The sequence below is a fragment of the Myzus persicae genome, unplaced genomic scaffold (assembly GCF_001856785.1).
Source record: "Myzus persicae strain clone G006 unplaced genomic scaffold, MPER_G0061.0, whole genome shotgun sequence".
Taxonomy (NCBI): domain Eukaryota; kingdom Metazoa; phylum Arthropoda; class Insecta; order Hemiptera; family Aphididae; genus Myzus; species Myzus persicae.
The window spans coordinates 93,961-115,800 of record NW_019102465.1 but is presented as its reverse complement, the minus strand read 5'-3'; the positions used below and the strand labels follow the sequence as shown (position 1 = coordinate 115,800).

Sequence of the window (21,840 nt, the reverse complement as noted above, 5' to 3'; positions counted from 1 at the left end):
TATGCACATAATAACATTGCACTGAGCGTATATAAACGTTACGTCATGAGCACAACAACAATATTACAATTTACAGTCATAACACCGCCGCCGCGCCGCCGGCATCGTCTTTATAATAATAATAATATCGTAATATTACCAGAACCATATTTATGCACGGCGCGTTGGCACTGGTCACGCCGTGTATTAAAAGGCCCCCCCCCCGCTCCCACGCAGTGGTGTAGTTCGGGGGGGGGGGGTAATTAGTCCTAATCTTTTATCCGATAGTACTTAATATTATACTCCAACATAATATAGATTAAAGTATATCTGGTGACTAGTCGTAGTATAATATGGCAGATGACCCCAGACATTTCTCAAGAAGGGGGTAAAAGTTTAGCAATACATGGAAATATAATATATAGTTTTGTGAACTTAATGTGCACGTTTTATATTATTAGTTGAAATTGTTAACTGAGCATAACAGGATTTTATAAAATGGTGACCTTTTTTTTTTCGTGTAGCCACTTTCAATTTGTTGAATTATAGTAATTTATCTTACTATAAACCTACTCAATTCAAAAAACTGTTCCGCGATTTCTCCAGCTTACCCTTTTTGGCCCTTTTTGGCGCCTATGTATACTAGTAAGCACCAGTGTATCATATTATGCTCGATAACCGATAAGGGGATAAACGCATTCCAACTGGGAAAACCATGGCGAACGAAGACACACTTAACTTTTATCGTTCTTTGACGTTAATCGTTTACAGCATTGTAATATTTATTTAATATTTGAAAGAATAAAATATTTATTAGTATATACTATATACTATATAGGTATTTATTTGATATAAACATTATTAACTTAACCTAGTTATCACCTCACGATGCCTATTATGATAAGTTAAATGTAGGTATTTACATAAATGAAAAAATAGTATGCGAGTTCCACTTAAACATAATTGATGATGATAATAATTTATAATAATAGTTTATAAAATAATTTTCAAAATTGTCTTACACCGACCGTAATTTTAAAAAGAGATTTTATTCTGTGCCTACATTTTAAATTTATAATTCTTAAAAAGAAAATATCTGACTTGAAATTAGGAAAAAATCTCGTATGGAAAATTTTGATGGGTAAAAAATATAGTTTTAAAGTTGATTTATATAATTCTGGCTCGAAAGATTCAAAATAGACTAAATAATTAATTAAAATACGTTCTTAAAATGAAATGCGTATAAGTCTAGGTTAAACTACTCCTAAGAACGAAAGTGTGGAGTTACATAATAAAACCATTTTTGCGTTTTCCTCGTAATTTGTTCGGAAATTCGTTATTTGGACTCGATTTTTGCCGTTTTTCATACTTCGTAACATGTCATGATCGGAATGGAACTCTGAGCTAAGGAATCGTATTACATTTCGCTGTACTGTGCAGTCAGTGTGAAAAAATGATTAACCACACGCGACCGGGAAGTGTCGTGGAAATCGCCTGACATAATCGTCTGAGAGACCGTTTCGTATACATATAGAAGTTTTCGGGGGAGGAGGGGGCCGTAAAAATATAATATATTTTTTAATCCTTCGCCGTGGCACCGGTGGCGGCGTCGGCGGCGGTGAGGGTAGTCGTGAACGGCGGTGTATTCCATAGATCAGGGAGGGAACGGGTGGATGCAGGCGCGCCGGCGCCGGCGTCGTCGTCGTCGTCGTCGTCGTCGTCGGCGACTCCTCGTCGCGACGCCACCGTCCGCGCAAAACGCAACGCAACGGCCGTGCTTCCAGTCGTCGTCGCCGAACGGTTATCGATCGCCACCACCGCGCTCCGGTCGAGATATATTCGTTACGATATTATGATAATATTATAATATTATTTATTATTAAACACTAACATTTTTAATACCATCGCACACCTGCAACGTCACCGCAACCGTAATACCGTGCACGTATTACCGCTCCGGTTACCCATTATTTATCGTCGTATTTTGATCCACAGCCGCACGATACCAGCACGTGTGACCACCGCCCGTCTTTGCGACGCGCGGTCCACCGATGCGTCGCTGTCCTGCCATCCCGTCGGTCCACGTACCCGCGGCACATTGAACTGTCCGGCGGGCGATGCGCGAAAGGCGCACCGCCGACGCCGAGACTGTCAGCCGCACATCACAGCGACGCCGACGACGGAGACGGCTAGGGCCGCGAAGACGACGTCGAAGGAGCCGAAGACTGATCTCGATCAAGCACACTCATAGATCGCCATCAACATCATCATCATCATCATCATCATCATCATCATCATCGTAATCATCACAATCATCACAATCATCTCGTTGTCGCTGTCTTCGTTATTATCGTTACATTATTTTTATACGCAACCATGGAAAACAATCCGTTGAATTGGAATGACTTGACCACGGCCAACGACCTGACCGTCCCCATCAACCTCCAAAATTTCTTTTGGGGTTTGACCAGGTGAGTGCTTACATTTTATGTCACCTGCTGTATCACGTGGGAGAACCCTTTTGGCCGATTTGTCGGAGGAGTAGTCGAAAACCAAAGGTTTATTGTGGTACTTATATTCAGTATCTGCGTATAGTTTTAAATTTCATACTATAAAATGTACATATCTGTACCTGCAGTGTAGGCATATTTTAAGAGGTTAAAGATAAACAATTTCAATCACATATTGAGTCGACAAGACATAATATAAATGCATTGAAAGATAATCATAAATCGTATTATTGGTAGGTACATATATAAGCATATTTCATGAACATTGTTGTTAATATTAATGTATACAAAAAAAAATCGAGTTACAGAAATGTAAAAAATAAAAATAATGATATTTTAAAAAAGTAACAAAGTATTGGGGGGGATAGGTGATTCCACCTTCCCATACTCTGAGAGACACCCATGAAAATATCAAGATAATTCATTTTCGTGACTTATTGTATTATTAGGGCTCTAGGGGATGTTAATAATACTATGGCATTGTAGTAATATTAAATGAAGATTGACGTATTTAACATTTATATGATTATGTATTTATATTTTATGTATGCCACTATTGCCACTGAATGTGAGTTTATTAATAATGACAGTCTCGTTTTAAACCAGCGGACCACGGTTCGAGTGTAGATAGGTCAGTGTTAGCCGAACCCGGAAACTCGTAGTGTCTATATAGTCATAATTAAACATATATAATATTTTTCCGGATCTCTGATTTCATTTGCGATAAGTGTGATGGTTTCTATAATCATATTAGTGCAAACAAGAAATGACAACAAAAGCTAGGGGGTATCGGGTTAAATCTCGGCATTTCATAATATTTAGTATTAGTAGTATTACTATCATCGAGCGTATATACCAACTTGTTACAAATTATTTAATCTGATTGTATTTCCCAGTTACTCATCTCGATTGATTTTCACTTATTAAATTAATTTATATTATATATTATATTAATTTATTAGTACTTATAGGTAATTGATTTTTTTCGAATAGTACTGAATGTTATTTAATATTTTCCGCACAAAAAAAAAAATGATATCATTAGGGCGCTTGACGCCCATATATTTTTTGTCAAAACCGTTTTGTTACGGCAAAAACTACTAGGGTATATTTTTGGGTATTAACCAAATGTTCACAGTTAAAAATAAAGGCTTTGTCGGAGTAAGATTATTCAATTTTTTCGATAACATTAATATAAAAAATATGATAAAACCAGTCAGTTTTATGTATTCAAACTTTTTTTTGGTAAGCAATATCGAAAAAATAAAAACGATATTGCCCAGTGCCCTAATGTACAGTTAAAGTTATTTTTATTCATGAAACTTTGGTTTCTCACCTAAATATATTGTAGCCTTTTCAGATTTTTCTCTTCGGTAACTGTTTTTTATAAAGTTTTGTCTAACTGTACAGTATGCAGTAATTAATTGTAAATTACTTTGAGTAAGTTTTTAAATTCTTCTTAAAATTGTTTTTACTAAACCACTTTAAAATTATGTGTGCGGCGTCTCCTTAAATGTGTTCGAAAATATTTTATTATGTTAAAGATTAATACTTTTTAAACTTACTTTCTGAACATGCGCATTTAATTAAATTTAAAATTAACTCCTGCAACAAGTATATCAATACAAATCAGAAAAAGTACCTATCTTGTAAAATTATATATTTCAATACTATCATGAAGATGTATTTTAATTTTTAAATGCCTTCAAAATACTTTCAAATAGTATTAAAATACCTAATACTAAAATACCAGAAATAATTATTTTGAACATTACAATCGTGTTTTTATAAAATATATTATCGTACATTATACTCAGCGGCATTATTTAATGTCAACCATGATTATTTACGATGTCCACATAAAAAATTACGAGCAATTCTAAAACACGTATAGATACATTATATCTAATAGGTAGTTACTTCAATAGATTTGCAGCTATGAGCTCAAAGTTAAGGCTTATCTATGTACGAGAGTAATTTTAAAAATATTACATTTGTAGAATTTATTAATTTTATTATTATAAATAGTTTATATTAAAACCTGTAATAATTCCAATATTGCTATTCATTTATACTTTATTGCATATTCTTATTATTCATTAATATTGTATGTATTTTGTAGTGCGTTCATTCGACCTAAAGTTGGTAAACTACATGAAAACTCGTGTTTGGTAAGAACATTTTGTATACATACTCAATATTATTTATGTATACAAATATAAAATATTCCGAAAAATAAGTTGTATTGGAATTTTGGTACAGCAAATTGTGTGCAGAACAATTGTCTTATATTTTTTCAACAACCCTGGTACATTCATTTTGAAATTAATTTTAGAGGTTAAATAATTAAAAAAATTAAATTTATATTAGGCACATGGTGTACCTATATTATTACTATAGATTACAGAAAAAATATTAAATGATAAATACCTGGCATATGCTACTATTAAAGTCTAAAGTTAATAATTGTTTTTGGATATAATTTCCAGATATTCATTATTATTATACACATACATTAGGTAGGTATATATCGTTATATTGTTACCAACATATTTTATTTCATTAGTCGCGTGTATTAATGTACCTATATGAAGGTAGTAACCTAAGTATTGTTTAAAACTATTATTGCTACCAACTTACAAAGGAATTACATAAGTAAACCTTTGATTCAAATCGTTTAATCTAAAATATCTCTTCACAGCAGTATATTGCATAAGTAAAACTAAAATATACAAACTTAAATGCACGGTATAGTAATTTGAGTAAGATAAGTATGAACTACTTAATATTATATACACAGGACATCTTAGGGATATTTACCTAAAATATGATTAAAACATATTTGCTTTGTTGTACATTTTAGAGTGAATTAGGTATATTTGAATGTATTATAGTTTCATGCATATAATATTTAATTCTGATTATTAGTTAGTAGGTTTATAATATGTATCAATGAGATGCAGAACACGCTGTACCAATTTTCCATATTTTCTCATCATTAAATAATAATAATATATAATACTATGTTATTGTTATTAATATACTTAATTAAATAACTTAATACAAATATGTTTATTTTTTGTGCTGTCATACCATATAGTTCTGTCAACATACAGCTGGACATCACGTAAGTTTTTTTTATTAATCTATATTATGGTAATTTTACAAATATTAAAATTTTTATTTTTCCTTTTTCAAAAAAAAAAAACTTCAAACAAATAATAGCTTAAATAATGAATATTTGATGGACACGTATATCTCTTATTTCCTATTATAGAATATTATATAGGTACTTAACTATAAACGCATCATCCATCAATTACCAATTTTGTTTTTTTGGTGGAAAATAATATTGCATACAATAATAATTAATTAAATCAATAATTCCCAAATTATTGATCAATATATAATTTGATAACTATTAGGGCTATTTCTTCTTATTATAATTTGGTAATAGCTATTACTAAGGCTTGGCAGTTGATGACCTTAAGACAATTAAAAAATGACATCAAAATTAAAAAGTAAGCAAGAATTGTATTATTCATATAACTTATAATTTAGTTATATTCGTTAATAGAAATTATATTCTATTGTCTGTTTTTAATAATAAAAAAATAAAAATGATAATACAAAAGTTGGGTTACAGGTTTACATTTTAAAATATTGGTAAATTGTTTATTTTATTAGGCATTTTTAAAAATATTTATTTTTAATAAATGGGGATAGGTACTAGCATTTTTAATGTAGTATCACTATTTATAGGTTAGATTAACTATTTTTAATTAGCAATATTACTAGATTCTAAGTGATGCGAAAAATGTGTTAGTCTTAGTCCTTAGATACAGTGATAATAAAATATAATAATACTAGTACTATTATTGTCCTTATTATCATTTCCTGTAAGCACTTTTTCAAGTTAGAGTGGTGTTCAAATAATTTCTTGTTGCACTTTTAAAGGTCGAAAATCTAGATGATAGTTTGAAGAGGTAATTTCCCGCATTTTTTCCTGTTACGGTTATTATCACCACAGTCCACAACCTTCTAGTTTGGCCGCTGGCGTTGATGATGGTCCGGGCTAAGACCGTTTACGTGACACTATTAAAGTGTCTTTTTTTCGTTAAACGTGTGTGTTCACTATATTATATTATAATTCTAACCATTCCAGCACCAACGCACCATGTCGGGCTTTATTATATTTTATTTATTCGAATATCAATTATCAGCCTTGTGGTTTAAACAATTAATCACATACTTTATAAATATAAATACTAATAATTTGTTATTGGTATAATCATTGCCATAGAACAAGTAACAACTAATTTACATAGCATTATTATGCCTTAAAAATAAATAATACACGGGCTTATTAAACTTTAATTAAAACAACATATTCATCAATCTTTCAATACAATAATTGTTGAAATTAAGGAAAATGAAGAAAATGAATTATGTTATACTTATATTTCATTTATAATGAACTATAGTCTAAGTACTAAGATAAGATGAGGGAATACAAATTCAAATTATTGATGCTAATTCATTTTAACGTCACCATGCAAATGTTAAGTCATTGCCCGGCTTGTGATTTTAATGACGCATACACGAATTATTATAATTATTATTATGTATAGACGAATTTCATTATGAATTCAAAATAAATGAGATACAATTTGGTTCCAAACATGAAAATTCTGAATAAATAAATGTTATTTATTATACTTTTGTATATATCTTGGAATTTTTAAAGAATTGTCATTATTTTTTAGTGCACTAGGAATGTTCTTTCATTGTTTTTTGTGCAGTCAATTTAAACCTCCGGTAACTACTCTGTGACTCTGGTGCCATCTTACACGATTACCGAAAAACGTTTTAAAAAAGCACAAAAAATTTAAAATTTCATTGCAATGTCTAAAAATGTCTTAAAAGTACACAATGAAATTACTTAAAATATTTATTTTACGATAAAAATGATTCAATTAAATAATTATTGTACATTGTTATTTGTTTTGAATAATACTTTTCCAAGTTAAATAAACTAATAAATATGTATAGTATTAAAATTAATTATATTTTACACGTAAACTTTTTTTTTAATACTTGCATTTTTAAATATTTTAAAAGGAAAGAGGATGTGTATAATTAAATAACATATTATACAATATAATTTAAATTAATAATTATGTATAGTATATTAGTATACTACGTAAAAATTTCCAAAAAAAACAATAGACACCCGTAGAGGCTTAGAAAGTATAAAAAGTTGGTAAATATCCAAATAATAGTAAATAAAATACTTTGAAATCATTTTGATGTAGGTATATTTGTAGGCTTTAAATGTATCAAAAACATTGAGTAGGTCACAGTAATGGATATGTGTTAAATTTGAATTCAACAATAAATAACTGTACACTAAAAACAATAAATTCTGAGCAGAGGCCGGTGTGTTAGACACACCGTTGTATAGTTTATAACTATTATAAGTAATTTATGTTTTTATAAGTTATATGGTATGTTTGTATGTTTGTATTTTTGTTTTTTTGACAAAAATATAGCATATATTATTACATAATCATACTTATCAACTAATAAACAATATATATATATAAATTATACATGTTCCGTAGAACTGTGTTCATAAGGTCATATACAAATACCTAAAATTAATGTTAATATTTTAATCAAGAAAATAATGATGGGTACTTATCATAATAACGAACAATTTCAAGTCGCACTACATTAGGTAAAACTATCCATATTTTTTTTAGTTAATTTTTTTTATAAAATTTGATTAAAAGTTATTTTATTTTTAAGTACGTACCCATATATAGCCCTAAGACTTTTGAGAAATTTCACCTGTTAACATGTAATTACGTGCACTGATATTCGTCGAAAAGTAAAAATGAAATTTAGTCAAAACGGTTTTTAATTATTGTTAATATACAATTTTGAAATGTATTTACATAACATTTTTATAATAAAAATGTTTAATAAATTTAAAAGAAAGTGGTTATTAATAAAAGAATTTATTCTTTATTTTATATTTTTCAGTTATTAGTATATTATGGTATACATTAATATTTACCTGTACCACATCTTACCCCATATATAGGTCGACATTTAGTAAAATACACTTTTTACTATTTTATTTCTCAGGAACTCAAAATTAATGTTCTTGTAATTGACTCATAATAATATTAATTTACACACTGCGACAATCATATATTTGAATTATATTAAAATAATTTCCCAAAAAATAAATAAATTAGTCATACCTATGAAAATCTTAGTGTCGCCGTTTTACCCCACGTTTCAATAATTTGTTTTTTTTTTATTATTTTGAGTATTTTTACTTTTACTCTCTAGAATTCTAACATGGCCAAACAAGCCATTCTTAAAATCGAATTTTGAAATGTTTTTATTGCCTTCAAATGTGACGTCACTCAAAAAAACAAAATATAAATAAACAAAAACGCATCATTGTAAAACCACTACAGGTGCGAAGCCAGAAAGTTCCAAGAGGGTAATGTTATGAAATATAACAGTCAACAACTTTAATTGACTAAAAAAAATATACTTTATTTTAAAAACCAATTTATATAAAATCATATGCCATATTGTAACACAATATATTTTTAACCATTTTATTGTAGATATACTTATAAACAAACACAGCCAAGAGCAAGAGGGGAGTTACTAAATTTATAAAAAAAACCATCGCTACAACACGAAGCCAATATATTTATTGCTTCAAATAAAATCAGAAATAACTGTAATTTGTTACTTGTAACTTTGTAAGGCACACAATTCCTTTTAAAAGTACAAATTAGTAAAAAAAACCATCAGAATAGTTTAATCGAATGACTACATCCTAAATTTCATGAATCAATTTTCCATAGTGAAAAGTAACCTAATAATTAAAGCAAGACAAAAAAATAAAGAAAATACATCAATTTCAGGGTGTTATAATAATTATTACCCATAAGTTATAATATTTAGAAAATTGTTTGGTTGTTGCAATCCAAAACGTGGTATTGATATTTTTTTTTTTAAATCGAGTTTTACGAATATATTCAAATTAAAAAACATCAATTCTGCTATTTCTGTAATATTTTGTAGGTTAAAATAGGTTTGAAGGAGTGTTTTTTTTAAAACGTGTTATTGACCATGTTATAAGTATAGGATGGAACAAAATTTAATACAAAATCTAATATTGGCATATAAACAATATGCCATTCAAGTTATTATTCACATTAATAATTAAGTTGAAAAAATTATTTTATCAAACCAGGGCAAATTTTATCTTGAAAAAGAATACAAAATTGTCCACCTTAATTTAGTAACATGTTATTAACTATTGTGATTTTAATATCACTAAAAGTCGTGAAAAACAATCAATTTTTATCAAAGCATCATATGTTATTCTAAAAATTAATTTTATTATTTTTGAAATTTTGTAGAATTACGTTTTGGAAAAAATACCACTGAAATAGATTATTCTTGTTACTAACTTTTCATGCAAAACTGTACACAAACTGGCACAAAAGACTTTATTAAATAGCACAACATTTTGACTTAAATTGGATTGAAGCTAGGTTTGAGTTGAAAAATTAGAAGTTCAGTTTTTTTTTATTTTTTGAATTCATATTCATTTTTTTTACTATACATTAACCAAGTAAACATAGAAGCAGGGCTTAAATTTAAAAAAATAATGTATCATTACACAATTTATACTTTTAAACATTATTTGTTTTTTTCCGTTTATCGTTGTTATATTTTTAAACGTTATTTTAATTTTTGTTTACTGTTGTACATTTAATTTTTTTTTGAATTAGTTATACTGTCGTTTGCGGTAAAGGTAGGTAATGAATAACACTGTTATGAAGGAACTATCAAATTAGTAGAACTTTTAGTCAAGGATAGGAATCATTCTAGAGTTTTTAGCTAGTAGTTATAACTGGTTAGTTAATGTTAGTTTAGGTGTCAAATATTGCTTAAATATTATGGCATGTATGAAATATGAAATAATAGATTTTATTAAGAAAAAATATTTATAACCATAATACAATTTGAAATGGCATAATAATATTTTTATATAAGTATTTAGTAGGTACACAAAACCGAACCAAAGTTAAGAAAAAATAAACTAATATTTTATTTAATACAATATTAATACACTTTTATATAATATGTATACTATAAGTTATTAAAACACTTCGATATTTAAAAACAATATTTTTGTTAAGTTTGACTTAAAGAAATAAGCACAAACGTTATTTCGAATAACGTTAAATATTTTCAATTATTTTGTGTTACATGTACGTTTATTGATTATTTTTAATCATTAATTATGATTAATGATATTCGAATTTTTTTCGTTTTTAGTTAATTGATTTCGTTTATTTTCTTTCATTATTTTCTTTTAAATGTTATAAATAAAGATTTCAACCCCTGCATAAAAGTGTCTTTGCTGAAAAAACTATAAGTGATAATAGCATGTTTTGAGTTGTAACCTTAGAATATTATAAGTTAAAAGAGGTGGGAATGTAATTAACGCTCTGCCATACCTGGTGTCTAAAGGAGTCACAGTAATGAATGTGTTAAATTTGAAAAAAATCGTATTGCATTAGAAAAACGATTCTGAGCGAAAACAGTCTGTCAACCTTCATAGCCTATAGGTAATAATACTAAGTATATCTCATGATACTATTGTTATTTAAGTAAATTATTTTTCTATTAGGCATTCGTATTACAGTAGGTTAAATTAATTTTTTCCAGAAAAATTGTATTTGAATGTCGCATAGGGTGTATAAAATATAATAATATATATATCATAAAAGTTTCAAGTACCCAAAATTAACATTATTAATCATTATCAAAATAAATAAAATCGTTATTCTTTGTTTAAATATGTAATTACGCCCAAAAAATATAACTGTATTTATATATTTTAGAATTTTCGATTACAATATAAACTGTTTTTGAGAATCATATTTTTAAATTTTCAGTTCTTGGCATTAAAAATTGATAATTTTGTCTACTTTCAACTACAAACTAACTGTCAAATGTTTAAGATTTTGATAAATTTTGTCCAAATTTGAATTTAAACAACTATAAAAAATAATCGTGCCTGTCATTGGTTTAATTAGTCCGCATGAATTTAAATACAATTTTAATTTTGAAACAACAAACTTTTACAAATTTTTATTTTAATGTAGGTACACGTTTAAGTATTGAATATTTGATTACACAATACAATTTTTTGTGAGACAGTTTTTTTTAAATATTAGTCTATCTAAGTTAATCATGTTTTAATATAATTTGATAAATAATTTCAATATACCGACCAAAAAAGTAAATTTTAATATTTTTATTTATAGTTGAATTATTTATCGTTTATATTCACAACCCATTCAATGCTTAATGCAAAATAAGTACATTTGATAACAGTACAAATAGTGACATAGATATAGCTTGTGGAATGAGATGGGGAAACCACTCAGAAACAGCGCCTCCTGTTTTGCAGATTGACGGGCTCGATTTGGGAAACCGTTTTTTAGGTAATAGCGTGCTTAGACTGTTTTTTTCAGTCTTCTCCTTGGATTATATGGAATGATTGATGACGTACAAGGGATTAGGGGTTTTTAGTTCGAATAATGTTTAGAATGGAATTTTTTGTAACGTCTTGTCGCTATACTATTTCATTTACCCCTGGGGTTTGTAAATCCTTATGCAGTGTATTGTTGTCATACACCACGGGACTTCAGTTATTTGTCTAAGACTTACCGACTAGAATGTTTGTATAGGTCTTATATTGTAGCCTTGTAGCATATATGGATTAACCTCGAATTGAATAAGTTTTAAATTAAAAAAAAAAAGTGGCCAAAAGTGAGTATACTATATTACATAGAATAACCTAACCGGGAAATTAATTTAGAGCATACTGTGTTAGGCATATAGGTTTAAAGAAATGTAGATCAAAATTGTTGTACGATATAAATACTTTTTTGTGAGTAACAGTTGTAGTAAGCAACTGTTTAATCGTAAAATGTAATATAATAAAATTAATTAATTTGCCTTAAACATTTTGAGTTGCTAGTTAAATTTGAATGACAATTGATTGGCTTCATGAACAAACTTACACCTTAGTAGTATGGAACATGAATCATGATTTATATAATATACTATACAATTGTGATATTAAGGTTGCATATTGATATAATATTGTATCCTTGCCCCTTAGTATAAAATATAATATTGTATGTTGTAGTACAACTTTAATTATTAAATGTCCAATATGGCAATGTGGCAATATGAAATTACTCTAAAAATCTTATTTTTAGCTTAATTTTACTTGAGTTGAAATATTATGACATTTTAATATAAAATGTTTTTAAGACAGTCATTAATTTATTTTGCATTATTCAGTTAGTAGTTAAATGATAAAATATAAATTGTTTTAAAAAATTAAATTGAATTAAAATCTTTGAATGCCTCTATATATTTTTATTTTTAAAATAAAATATTGAGATATTTTCGTGTTACAAACACATAATAATTAGAGTTTTTTTTGGAATTTAGATTCTATATTTTGTTGATTGTATTCAAATGTTTTATATTTTCTTTTAAATCTTACTGCATTATAAATAAATTATTCATATTTTAAGATTTTTCGTTAAATATTTAATGTAAATTTCAAGAGACAATATTATAATACTTCATAAGGTATACCTTTATACATTCAATTATGAATTAGACCAGAGGCGTCATTTGAATAGTTGCCTAAGTAGGGCATAAGTATACAATTTACAAGTATATATTAAAAAAAAATCTGGTCGCTAGGTCCCTCAACTATACTATCATATCATATTATAATTATATACACTGAAAACGCTATACTTGTGATTCTTACTATGCTGAATAGCAGATTTTAGGTGATAAACTGTGGACATCACTCTGGAAACCAATTCCTATATGGTGTTGAGTAACCTGCATATCTTAAATAGTGATAGGTACTAACATAGAACAAAGTACTAAGTACTAAGTAATAATAGTTTAATATACAGTATATTCTTTATCTCGACGTAATTTCTACAATATTGTACTCGTCTTATCATAGGTTAAGAATAAACCATAATGCTTTGTGTATTGTACCACGTACCGTATTGGCTCTAGGGCCAGAGTAATAATGTTGACTTAGCAGCCGGAGTCTCTTTAAAACCTAGGGTTGGGCAAATGTATTTTTCAGCTCCCCCCTTTAATTGCCCCCTCCCCAAAATTAGACATCCTATTACAAACCAATTAAAAATGAAAATAAATTATATAATAATTATATACTTGTATTTGTTTGGCCGGTTAGGAATGTGATTTTGTATCCTTGTAGGCACATCGACGTATTAAAGTATAAGGAAATGGTAAATGTATTATATTTATTCACATTGGTAAATTATACCTAATTTATTTAAATTAAAATGATTCAAGTAGGTATAATGTTTGTAAACATTTTAAAACAGTATTTGAAATTATTAATTTATAAAAATATTTATCAACAATTTTTTCATGGTATATTGGCATAGGTAATAATGCATATTTTATGCAGCTTATTATCTTATTTCATAACTTAATATTTAATATTTATTTCAGGAGATGAAAGAAGCATGCAAGGTAAGAATATTTTTAAATTATAATTTTACTCAGATTATTACCTACCTATTAAGAAACTAACAATTAAAAAAATACGAATTTCGTCAATGTAAAATAAAACCTGAGTATTGAAATTCTAATTTTGCAATTTCTCGGGAAATGAATTTTCAGTATACCTATTTATTTTTATAGTATCGTATCATGAAGTATTTTTTAAGTCTCCAAAAGTGACTCAATATTTTCACTTTAAATTTAATTATAGATCCAGTGCTCAAAATGGACAATTGTATTTGCATCTTCGATCATTAAGTTGTTATTGTGATAGGATGAAGAAATTAATGGCAGTCGGCCACGACACACTTGTATCAATTTTATTTTATATTTTAAATATTTACTTAAGATTTTTGCGATATGGAACGCTTAAATTATAACCAACCGAAATGGACTCAACAGCTAATTTACAAACCGGAATGAAGTACATTTTGAGCACTGATTAGATCAAATACCTACTGTCATTTAAATATAACGGAGGAGATGCGCATTTTAATTATTTCGTAAAAGGTGTACTTAAAATACAAATCAACAACAAAAAATTAACAATTTTAATTTTGATGTATGTAATTTAATATCTCGGCGGCCGTGGTAGATGTAGTATAAATGTTAGGCATCATATTATCTACTAAGCATTTTTACTTATGTTTTGATACAACATGATAATATTTTGGATACAATTTTAAATGCATACTCTTATCATATATTTTCAGACTTTCAAAATTGCCTACAAATATTTTTACTTAATTAAATTAACTGTTTAAGTACTAATTATATTTTTTATAATAGCTTAAAATTTGATAAACTGAAAATCGATTACTAATCTATTTTTGATAGATTTATTTTGAAAAAATTTTAGTCGTTTTATGTGTTAAGAATTTAAAATCGTAAATACAAATATAATCATGACGTATTCTTACCAATTATATTTAATATATACTGTAATTAATGTTAAACTTGTCTAATTTGTTTTAATTTGTTTGACTCTTAGACTTTTGAACGGTTATTAGTACTAGACTCCCAAATTGACTTGCCGCAAAAGCTAAAAGACGAAATTAAATTATTACCCAGATGGAATATTATTCAGGCTTCATTCCCACACATACTACATTCAACAGCAGCTATTCTTCAAAACAGGTAGAAAATTATCAATAGTTAATAATTTGTGTTTTTATTTTCTCCAATATATTGTTATGATTCGTTAAAAACCCATGTAGTTAATGCCATTTATAAAATATTAATTCTTGTATGTCATATATGTTTTGTAGTTTAATGCAATGTTATTTTATATCGATTAGTAAATGGATTTTCATCAGAACAGAGTTTTGAGTGTAATTTTTTATATTTTTGGGTGGCTGATTCGGTGGAGGTTGGGAATAGTAATGTGTAGAGGTCGGATTTTTATGATTTTACATATTTGTTTCTAGTTTATGCAGTTAAATGGGAGTGAGAAATCTTTACGAATCATGAAACACAGAATTCACAGGAAAAAATTTATTTTGCATAAAAAAGCATATTTTAGAGGTTAGAGAATATTTAACACGTTAGAGAATATTTGGGAATATTTTTGTGATACCCGGCATATAATGAACATATTTCACGCATATCAGCATTTGATAAATACAATGTTCACTAAATGATTTATTTCCGGATTTTAATAAAAATTAATCTCCAGGTATTCCTTATCGATTGCGAAAGCACAACGGTTATTTCGTTAGCTGTCACGACTATACATCGAACAATATATAGTAATTAATTGTTATTGTAAAATTAATTTAATTAAATATTTTTAAAACCAAATTAATAAAAAATTAATTTAAACTGTTTTTTTTTTTTTTATATCAAAAGAATATTTTGCATATTTAAGGACATAAAACATCATACATCTGGTATTTTAAAGGAATATTAAGAGAATATATTGCTTATTTTATGTGACATACAAACATCATATTTTAAGGATTTTAAAAGAATATAAATCCGACCTCTAGTAATGTGTTATCATTACTTGTTGGAATGGACATATAAAACAACTAGATGGCAGACTGCATAGATATTACATTCCCATAGGGCATAGGGACGTTGAAGTCGTGTGGCCATATGCCAACATGGCAATGTTTACAAAATATAACTCAACAGATAAGATACCTATACTCATAGGATATCAATATCATATGATCAATCATATTTATATGATATATATATTATAAATCATGACATTTTATAACAATGCCTTGTTGGCATGTAGTGATATAGCTCCTGACTTCAATATTATCCTGTAGTCGGCTATCTAGTTGTTTTATATGTCGATGCTTGTTAGTGAAACGCCACAGGGCACGGGCTCAGGTTATTTTTCTCACACAAATCGATTGGATACAATGAAAACCTTGCACTAGTTTCACATTAAAGGGCGTAGCTAGACCCCTAGACCATAGATTTAAGTGTTATTTTATTAAGTAATATTATATTTATTATTATTACTAATGTTCAGCCCTCTTTTTTATTATTTATTTTAACGTTTACATTTTTGCACATATTGAGTACCTATAGTATAGAAGTTTGATAATGTTTTAACATCATAATTTATCATCAAAGTTAATGTTGTAAATGGCCTTTAGATCTTTTTTTTATAAGTATATATTATATATATAAGTACAAGTAACATAAAGCGCTCAAGCGTTCATTTTGCTTCTCAGATTATTTTTGATACACATTTAACACTTAAATTTTTTTAAATTGTATTTTTACACATGTAGTTTTTTACCCGTGTAAAAACATAAAGTAAATACAAAAATATGATTAATAAATATTAATTAATCTCATGTATCTCACATTATAAAATATTTAACCTAACTAATCATAGAATCTGTACATTTATTTTTAATTTCTATACCTGGTCGTTCTCGTTTTATATTTATTTTTTTGTTAAATAAACTTAGCTGAATTTCATTAGAACTCAAACGAAATGTCTGTTAAAAGTTTAAAATCAAATTTTTACCAGTCCTAGTTTCAATATTATATGAATAGAAATCAATAATTATTGTCACCGTATGAGTTTCTTAAATTGAACTTACTTCTATAATTGTCTGTATATAAATTCGTAGGAAAATCTTTAGCAATTTTAATAACTATAGAGTTCAACTATACTAGATCAATTTTAATTGTTATGAGATATACTTTATTATGCTTTTAGTTTTTCCCGATAAATTCGTAGTGTTTGTTTTCAACAATACTTATAAAAATGCACGCGTACATACCTAAGGCTAATTTTATTAAAATATTTAATTAATATTAGTTAGGTACCTACTAAAAAGTATAAATCTGCAATTTTCATTTTTTTTTTTAATGATAAGTTAAAAGATCATTAAAAAGTTAATTTATGACAATATATTTTTTTAGAAAAGGAACAAACATACAATACATTGGGCCAATTGAGTCAAAATTATTACTTATTCTACATTGGATAATTCAAGATGCACCTGATGAATGCGCCGATTCTGATTACGAAAAAGGAACGTTTCAAACTTTACCTCATTATTACCTTTTTAATATTCCTACAATGACTGTAAATATTATTTTTACCTTATAGATTATGATTTTAACTATCTACTATTAAATCATATTATTAATATACTTAAAAATGTGTTCTAGTTATTCATTTATTTGATTGCACCGCTAATAAATCAAGTCAAAGAATCAGATTTGATAAGTAATGGATTAGAAAGTGGATTGAAAATGTGGCAAGCGTTTTGGGACAATCGCACACCGAATATTGCATGTTTTTCAGCGCACTGTAAGCCAAAACCTAAATCCCTATGGTATAATCTTAAACGGCTGTCACAAGGTATTTCTATATATATTTTACCCTCCAATAAAATCATAAGGTTGATAATTTTAATACCATATAACTTACGTGTTAATTTTTCTAGAGAAATTAAGGAGTCAAGAATATAATAGTCGTACAATATCAGCATCTGTTAGCTCACCTCATAATATAAATCATAATGAATACTGCCAAAGCAAATCACTAGATGACGAGGTACTTTAATTTATTTAATTATTTCTGCATACTATTATGCGTATATTGTTTATTTAATTTTACTACATTGGTTTTTTTATACAATGTATCATACATTATCACTAATCAATAGGTTAAAAGATAAAATAAAAAAAATAATTGGTTATTGTACTGTTCATTATTTTGAAATTCTAAGCATGGTAAATGTTAATAATATTAATAATTATAATTATTACCTTTGTTAATCACACGTAGATGTGGATAACATCTCCGAAAGAAAAATGTTTTCCAGAAACTATACCTGAAGAAAGTTCAAGTACGGAAGACGAACAAGTTGTAAGTTAAATAAAAATAACTTTCCAGCTGTGTGATTACTATTCTTAATATTATTTTATACACACATATTTTAGGTAATTTTTCACATACCTCCATACGAAGAATATAATATGAATAATGCAGACAATTTACAGAATAATTACCAAGTATGAAAGTGAAATTTGAAGTTATTATTTAATCAATCATCAGTATTATTAAATCCATGATATTTACCAGGGTAAACCAAGTATATTTCAACTGCCAGTTGGAAAATCAGATTCAATTTATACTTATGAAGATTTGGCAGCAATAACTTTACCAGAGATGAAGCAATTACAAAAAAAGATGAGAATAGGGTAAATGTTATTTTTCTCCTTTTAACTCTCTCTTTCACCTAATTGCACACCCACATATTATTTATATAAATAATATTTACTTTACAATTTAACTTCGTAAATCAGTAAAAATATTTTACGTAGATGTTAATAACAATCGCGATAGAGATAATATTACCTTAATTCAATAATTTAGAAGTCTAAATTGACGTACAGACAGTATTATTATTTAACACAAAAATATCTGCTAATTTTATGGTAATTATTTATTAGTATATTCTCCCTTTAATATACACATTTTAACCAAAAATTTGGATGAAGATAAAATACATACCATAAAATAGACCTAGTAATTAGGCTTACTAGGCTTAGATCATCCTTATACAAAATCGTTTTTCGTATGCAAAAATTAAATATTTAGTTAATATGAAATATTTTGAGTTTATTTTGAACTGAGAATAGACATTTTTTACACATAACGCAATCAATTTATAGACATTTTAGTTGGATTTTCCATTATTTATTAATATGCATACCTATATTTGATCATTAACGTTTTAAATTATAGAAATTCAAAAAAAAAAATCACAGGTTCAAGCAATTATAAAAGCTCAAGTTTCTTAACAGAGGAATCTGTTTCTATTGACTTGAATGCCGCAACGTTTTTAGATGTCGCAGTATTAAGATGTTTGTTTGTTCCTCAATGGTGCGAAGAAGGCGTTTTCTGGTCTCTTCAATTTTTATACCACAGGTTTGTACTGTAGTAGTTTAAATGATTATAAATTATAATAATACTCGATGATTACAATTTAAAAATTATCTAAAAGATGAATACCAAACAGGTACTTCATTCAAGCAATTTATCTAAATTAACTACTTACCTATATTATGAATAGTAGATATAAGTATTTATCGAAAATTCGGCACTTTTATTAATAATTGTTTTTGCGTAGGTACCCATTTTATAAATGACCTATATAACTTTATTATTTGATGTGATAATGTCTTTGTGTTAGTCACAAGTGTTACTGAGAAATATAATTTAAGCTATATTTATTCTTGTATTGTATATATTTTATTTAATATATACAAATTTGATTCGAATAAAATATACTGAACGATATACTTATTTCTTTGTTCATACTATTCATAAAACTGGAATAGGTACTTATAGTGTATTAGAATATTAATTCTGAAAACAAATTTTAAATTGATAGAAAAAGTATTATTTTGAATCTAATGTTTGATCATATTAGTATTATAATCTTACGAGTCACGATATAATTGAAATGTTAAGACTTTATGAATTATAATATCGAGCAAAGTATTGGTACAATCTATTGATCTTAATATCATGATTTATGTTTTTGTTTTTTGAAATTACTATTAATTTTGAATCATATGCACATTGGTCATAATACGTTATTAAAAATAAATTATAGAGATAATTCTATATTAACAAAGACGAGCATTAATTCTTTATGTTATATTCTTATTTATATTAATTATTATTTGTTAGATACTATAAATAATAATATGAGTGAGCTGGTTATTGCTTATTATAATAAATTTTAAGTACTTAAATGTATAGTAAAACAGGTATCCTTCACTATTTCAATATAAAGATGTTAAATCAGAAATCATGTATTAACAGTTTGTTCGAAATTTGTTGATGTTTAAAAACGTTATTCTAAAGAGTTTAATATCAATTTTGGCAGTAAATGAACAGTGTAGGCATAATTCTTGTTTACCTATTGTATACAATGTTATATGAAAGATTCCTAGATTTGGTTATTTAATTGGTATCTTCGAAATCCAATATTCCACTTAAATCTGTGCTTACTCTGTTATAGATTGCAGAGTATTAATGAAAATATAAAAATTAAACAAGAACCACGAAGACGAAGTAATTCATTGCCAATACCTAAAATTGAGGTGTCATTTCATCACGAACCAGATTTTCGAGGTAGAATCGTAAAACCAAATTATCCGAACATATTCGATGCAGGCGATAATTCACCTGGTATGAATATTTAAAAATGTGTTGTTACACAATTAATATTAGTAGTATATAACATCAATGTGTAATATTTGTGAATTATTATTTAAATAGAAATTATCAAAGATAGAAAACGAACATTTTTTGAAGATCGAGATGTGACGAACCTTCATTCAAGGCATGCCAGCGAAAGAATTAAAAAAAAGAAAAAAATCGTTGACTTAAAAGCATTTGCAGTTGGACGTAAACTTTTGTCAAAATCAGAAAAAAATTTACAAAAAATAGATTATATAAATGACGTTATGATGCTTGAGCCAGTAATTATCAATACATTCAAAACAGTATTTTTTAATTAAAATATTCAATAAAACGTATTCATTATTTTACTACAGTGTCATGATGGCTTTGCAAATGAAGAATTACCAAACCCTTTAATAAAAAAACTAGAGTTTTTGTTTCAAAACAACAAAACTGGATTCCTCAATAGAGGAAAGAGTCTTCCAAGTCTTAGGTACCTATCAAAATTCTATATTTATTATTTATGTATAAAATGTTTAATGCTTATGTTTATTCCCCCCAAAAAAATGTGAACATTTTTTTCTTGTAGAGTTAATGATATAAAGCATGTAAAAAGTTTCCTCAATCCAATTATTACAATAACGGAACACTCTGGTATAACTTCCCCAGATATAAATTTCTACAAGGTAAGTTTCGTTGATTTTTATACTTGGTGATAGTTTATTTTAAAAATAATTTCTTGTATAAAAACTGCTAATAATATTTCAGGCAAAATTCTTTGATGAATTCCAATTTGACAATGTATTTCCACAAGGACAAAAACTATCTAAAGAATTCCGTCAATCAAATTTAACAAGATCTCAAACTGATTCAAATATAACATATATTAGCGAAGAAGTAGCAGAAGTTCCAGGCTCATTAAATTACATCACAAAAGATGGAGATGTTGATTTTGAAGTTGTTTTAAGGGTATGATCG

The 21,840-nt window shown here is 27.2% G+C and overlaps 1 protein-coding gene across 2 annotated transcripts in view; it reads left to right on the top strand.

The window, feature by feature from the left end:
- Window positions 1–2,140: 2,140 nt before the first annotated feature.
- LOC111032205 (protein unc-80 homolog) overlaps window positions 2,141–21,840 on the top strand; it is a 43,694-nt gene continuing 23,994 nt past the window's right edge. For both annotated transcript variants that reach the window (XM_022312453.1, XM_022312452.1), the window contains exons 1-17: window positions 2,141–2,450; window positions 4,612–4,660; window positions 5,590–5,616; window positions 14,130–14,150; window positions 15,172–15,317; window positions 17,577–17,742; window positions 17,829–18,021; window positions 18,107–18,216; window positions 18,451–18,531; window positions 18,606–18,677; window positions 18,748–18,866; window positions 19,414–19,596; window positions 20,699–20,868; window positions 20,959–21,161; window positions 21,237–21,355; window positions 21,452–21,548; window positions 21,631–21,831. In XM_022312453.1, coding sequence (XP_022168145.1) covers window positions 2,356–2,450; window positions 4,612–4,660; window positions 5,590–5,616; window positions 14,130–14,150; window positions 15,172–15,317; window positions 17,577–17,742; window positions 17,829–18,021; window positions 18,107–18,216; window positions 18,451–18,531; window positions 18,606–18,677; window positions 18,748–18,866; window positions 19,414–19,596; window positions 20,699–20,868; window positions 20,959–21,161; window positions 21,237–21,355; window positions 21,452–21,548; window positions 21,631–21,831 — 2,052 coding nt within the window. In that variant the 5' untranslated portion in view covers window positions 2,141–2,355. The remainder of the gene's footprint in view (window positions 2,451–4,611; window positions 4,661–5,589; window positions 5,617–14,129; window positions 14,151–15,171; window positions 15,318–17,576; window positions 17,743–17,828; window positions 18,022–18,106; window positions 18,217–18,450; window positions 18,532–18,605; window positions 18,678–18,747; window positions 18,867–19,413; window positions 19,597–20,698; window positions 20,869–20,958; window positions 21,162–21,236; window positions 21,356–21,451; window positions 21,549–21,630; window positions 21,832–21,840) is intronic.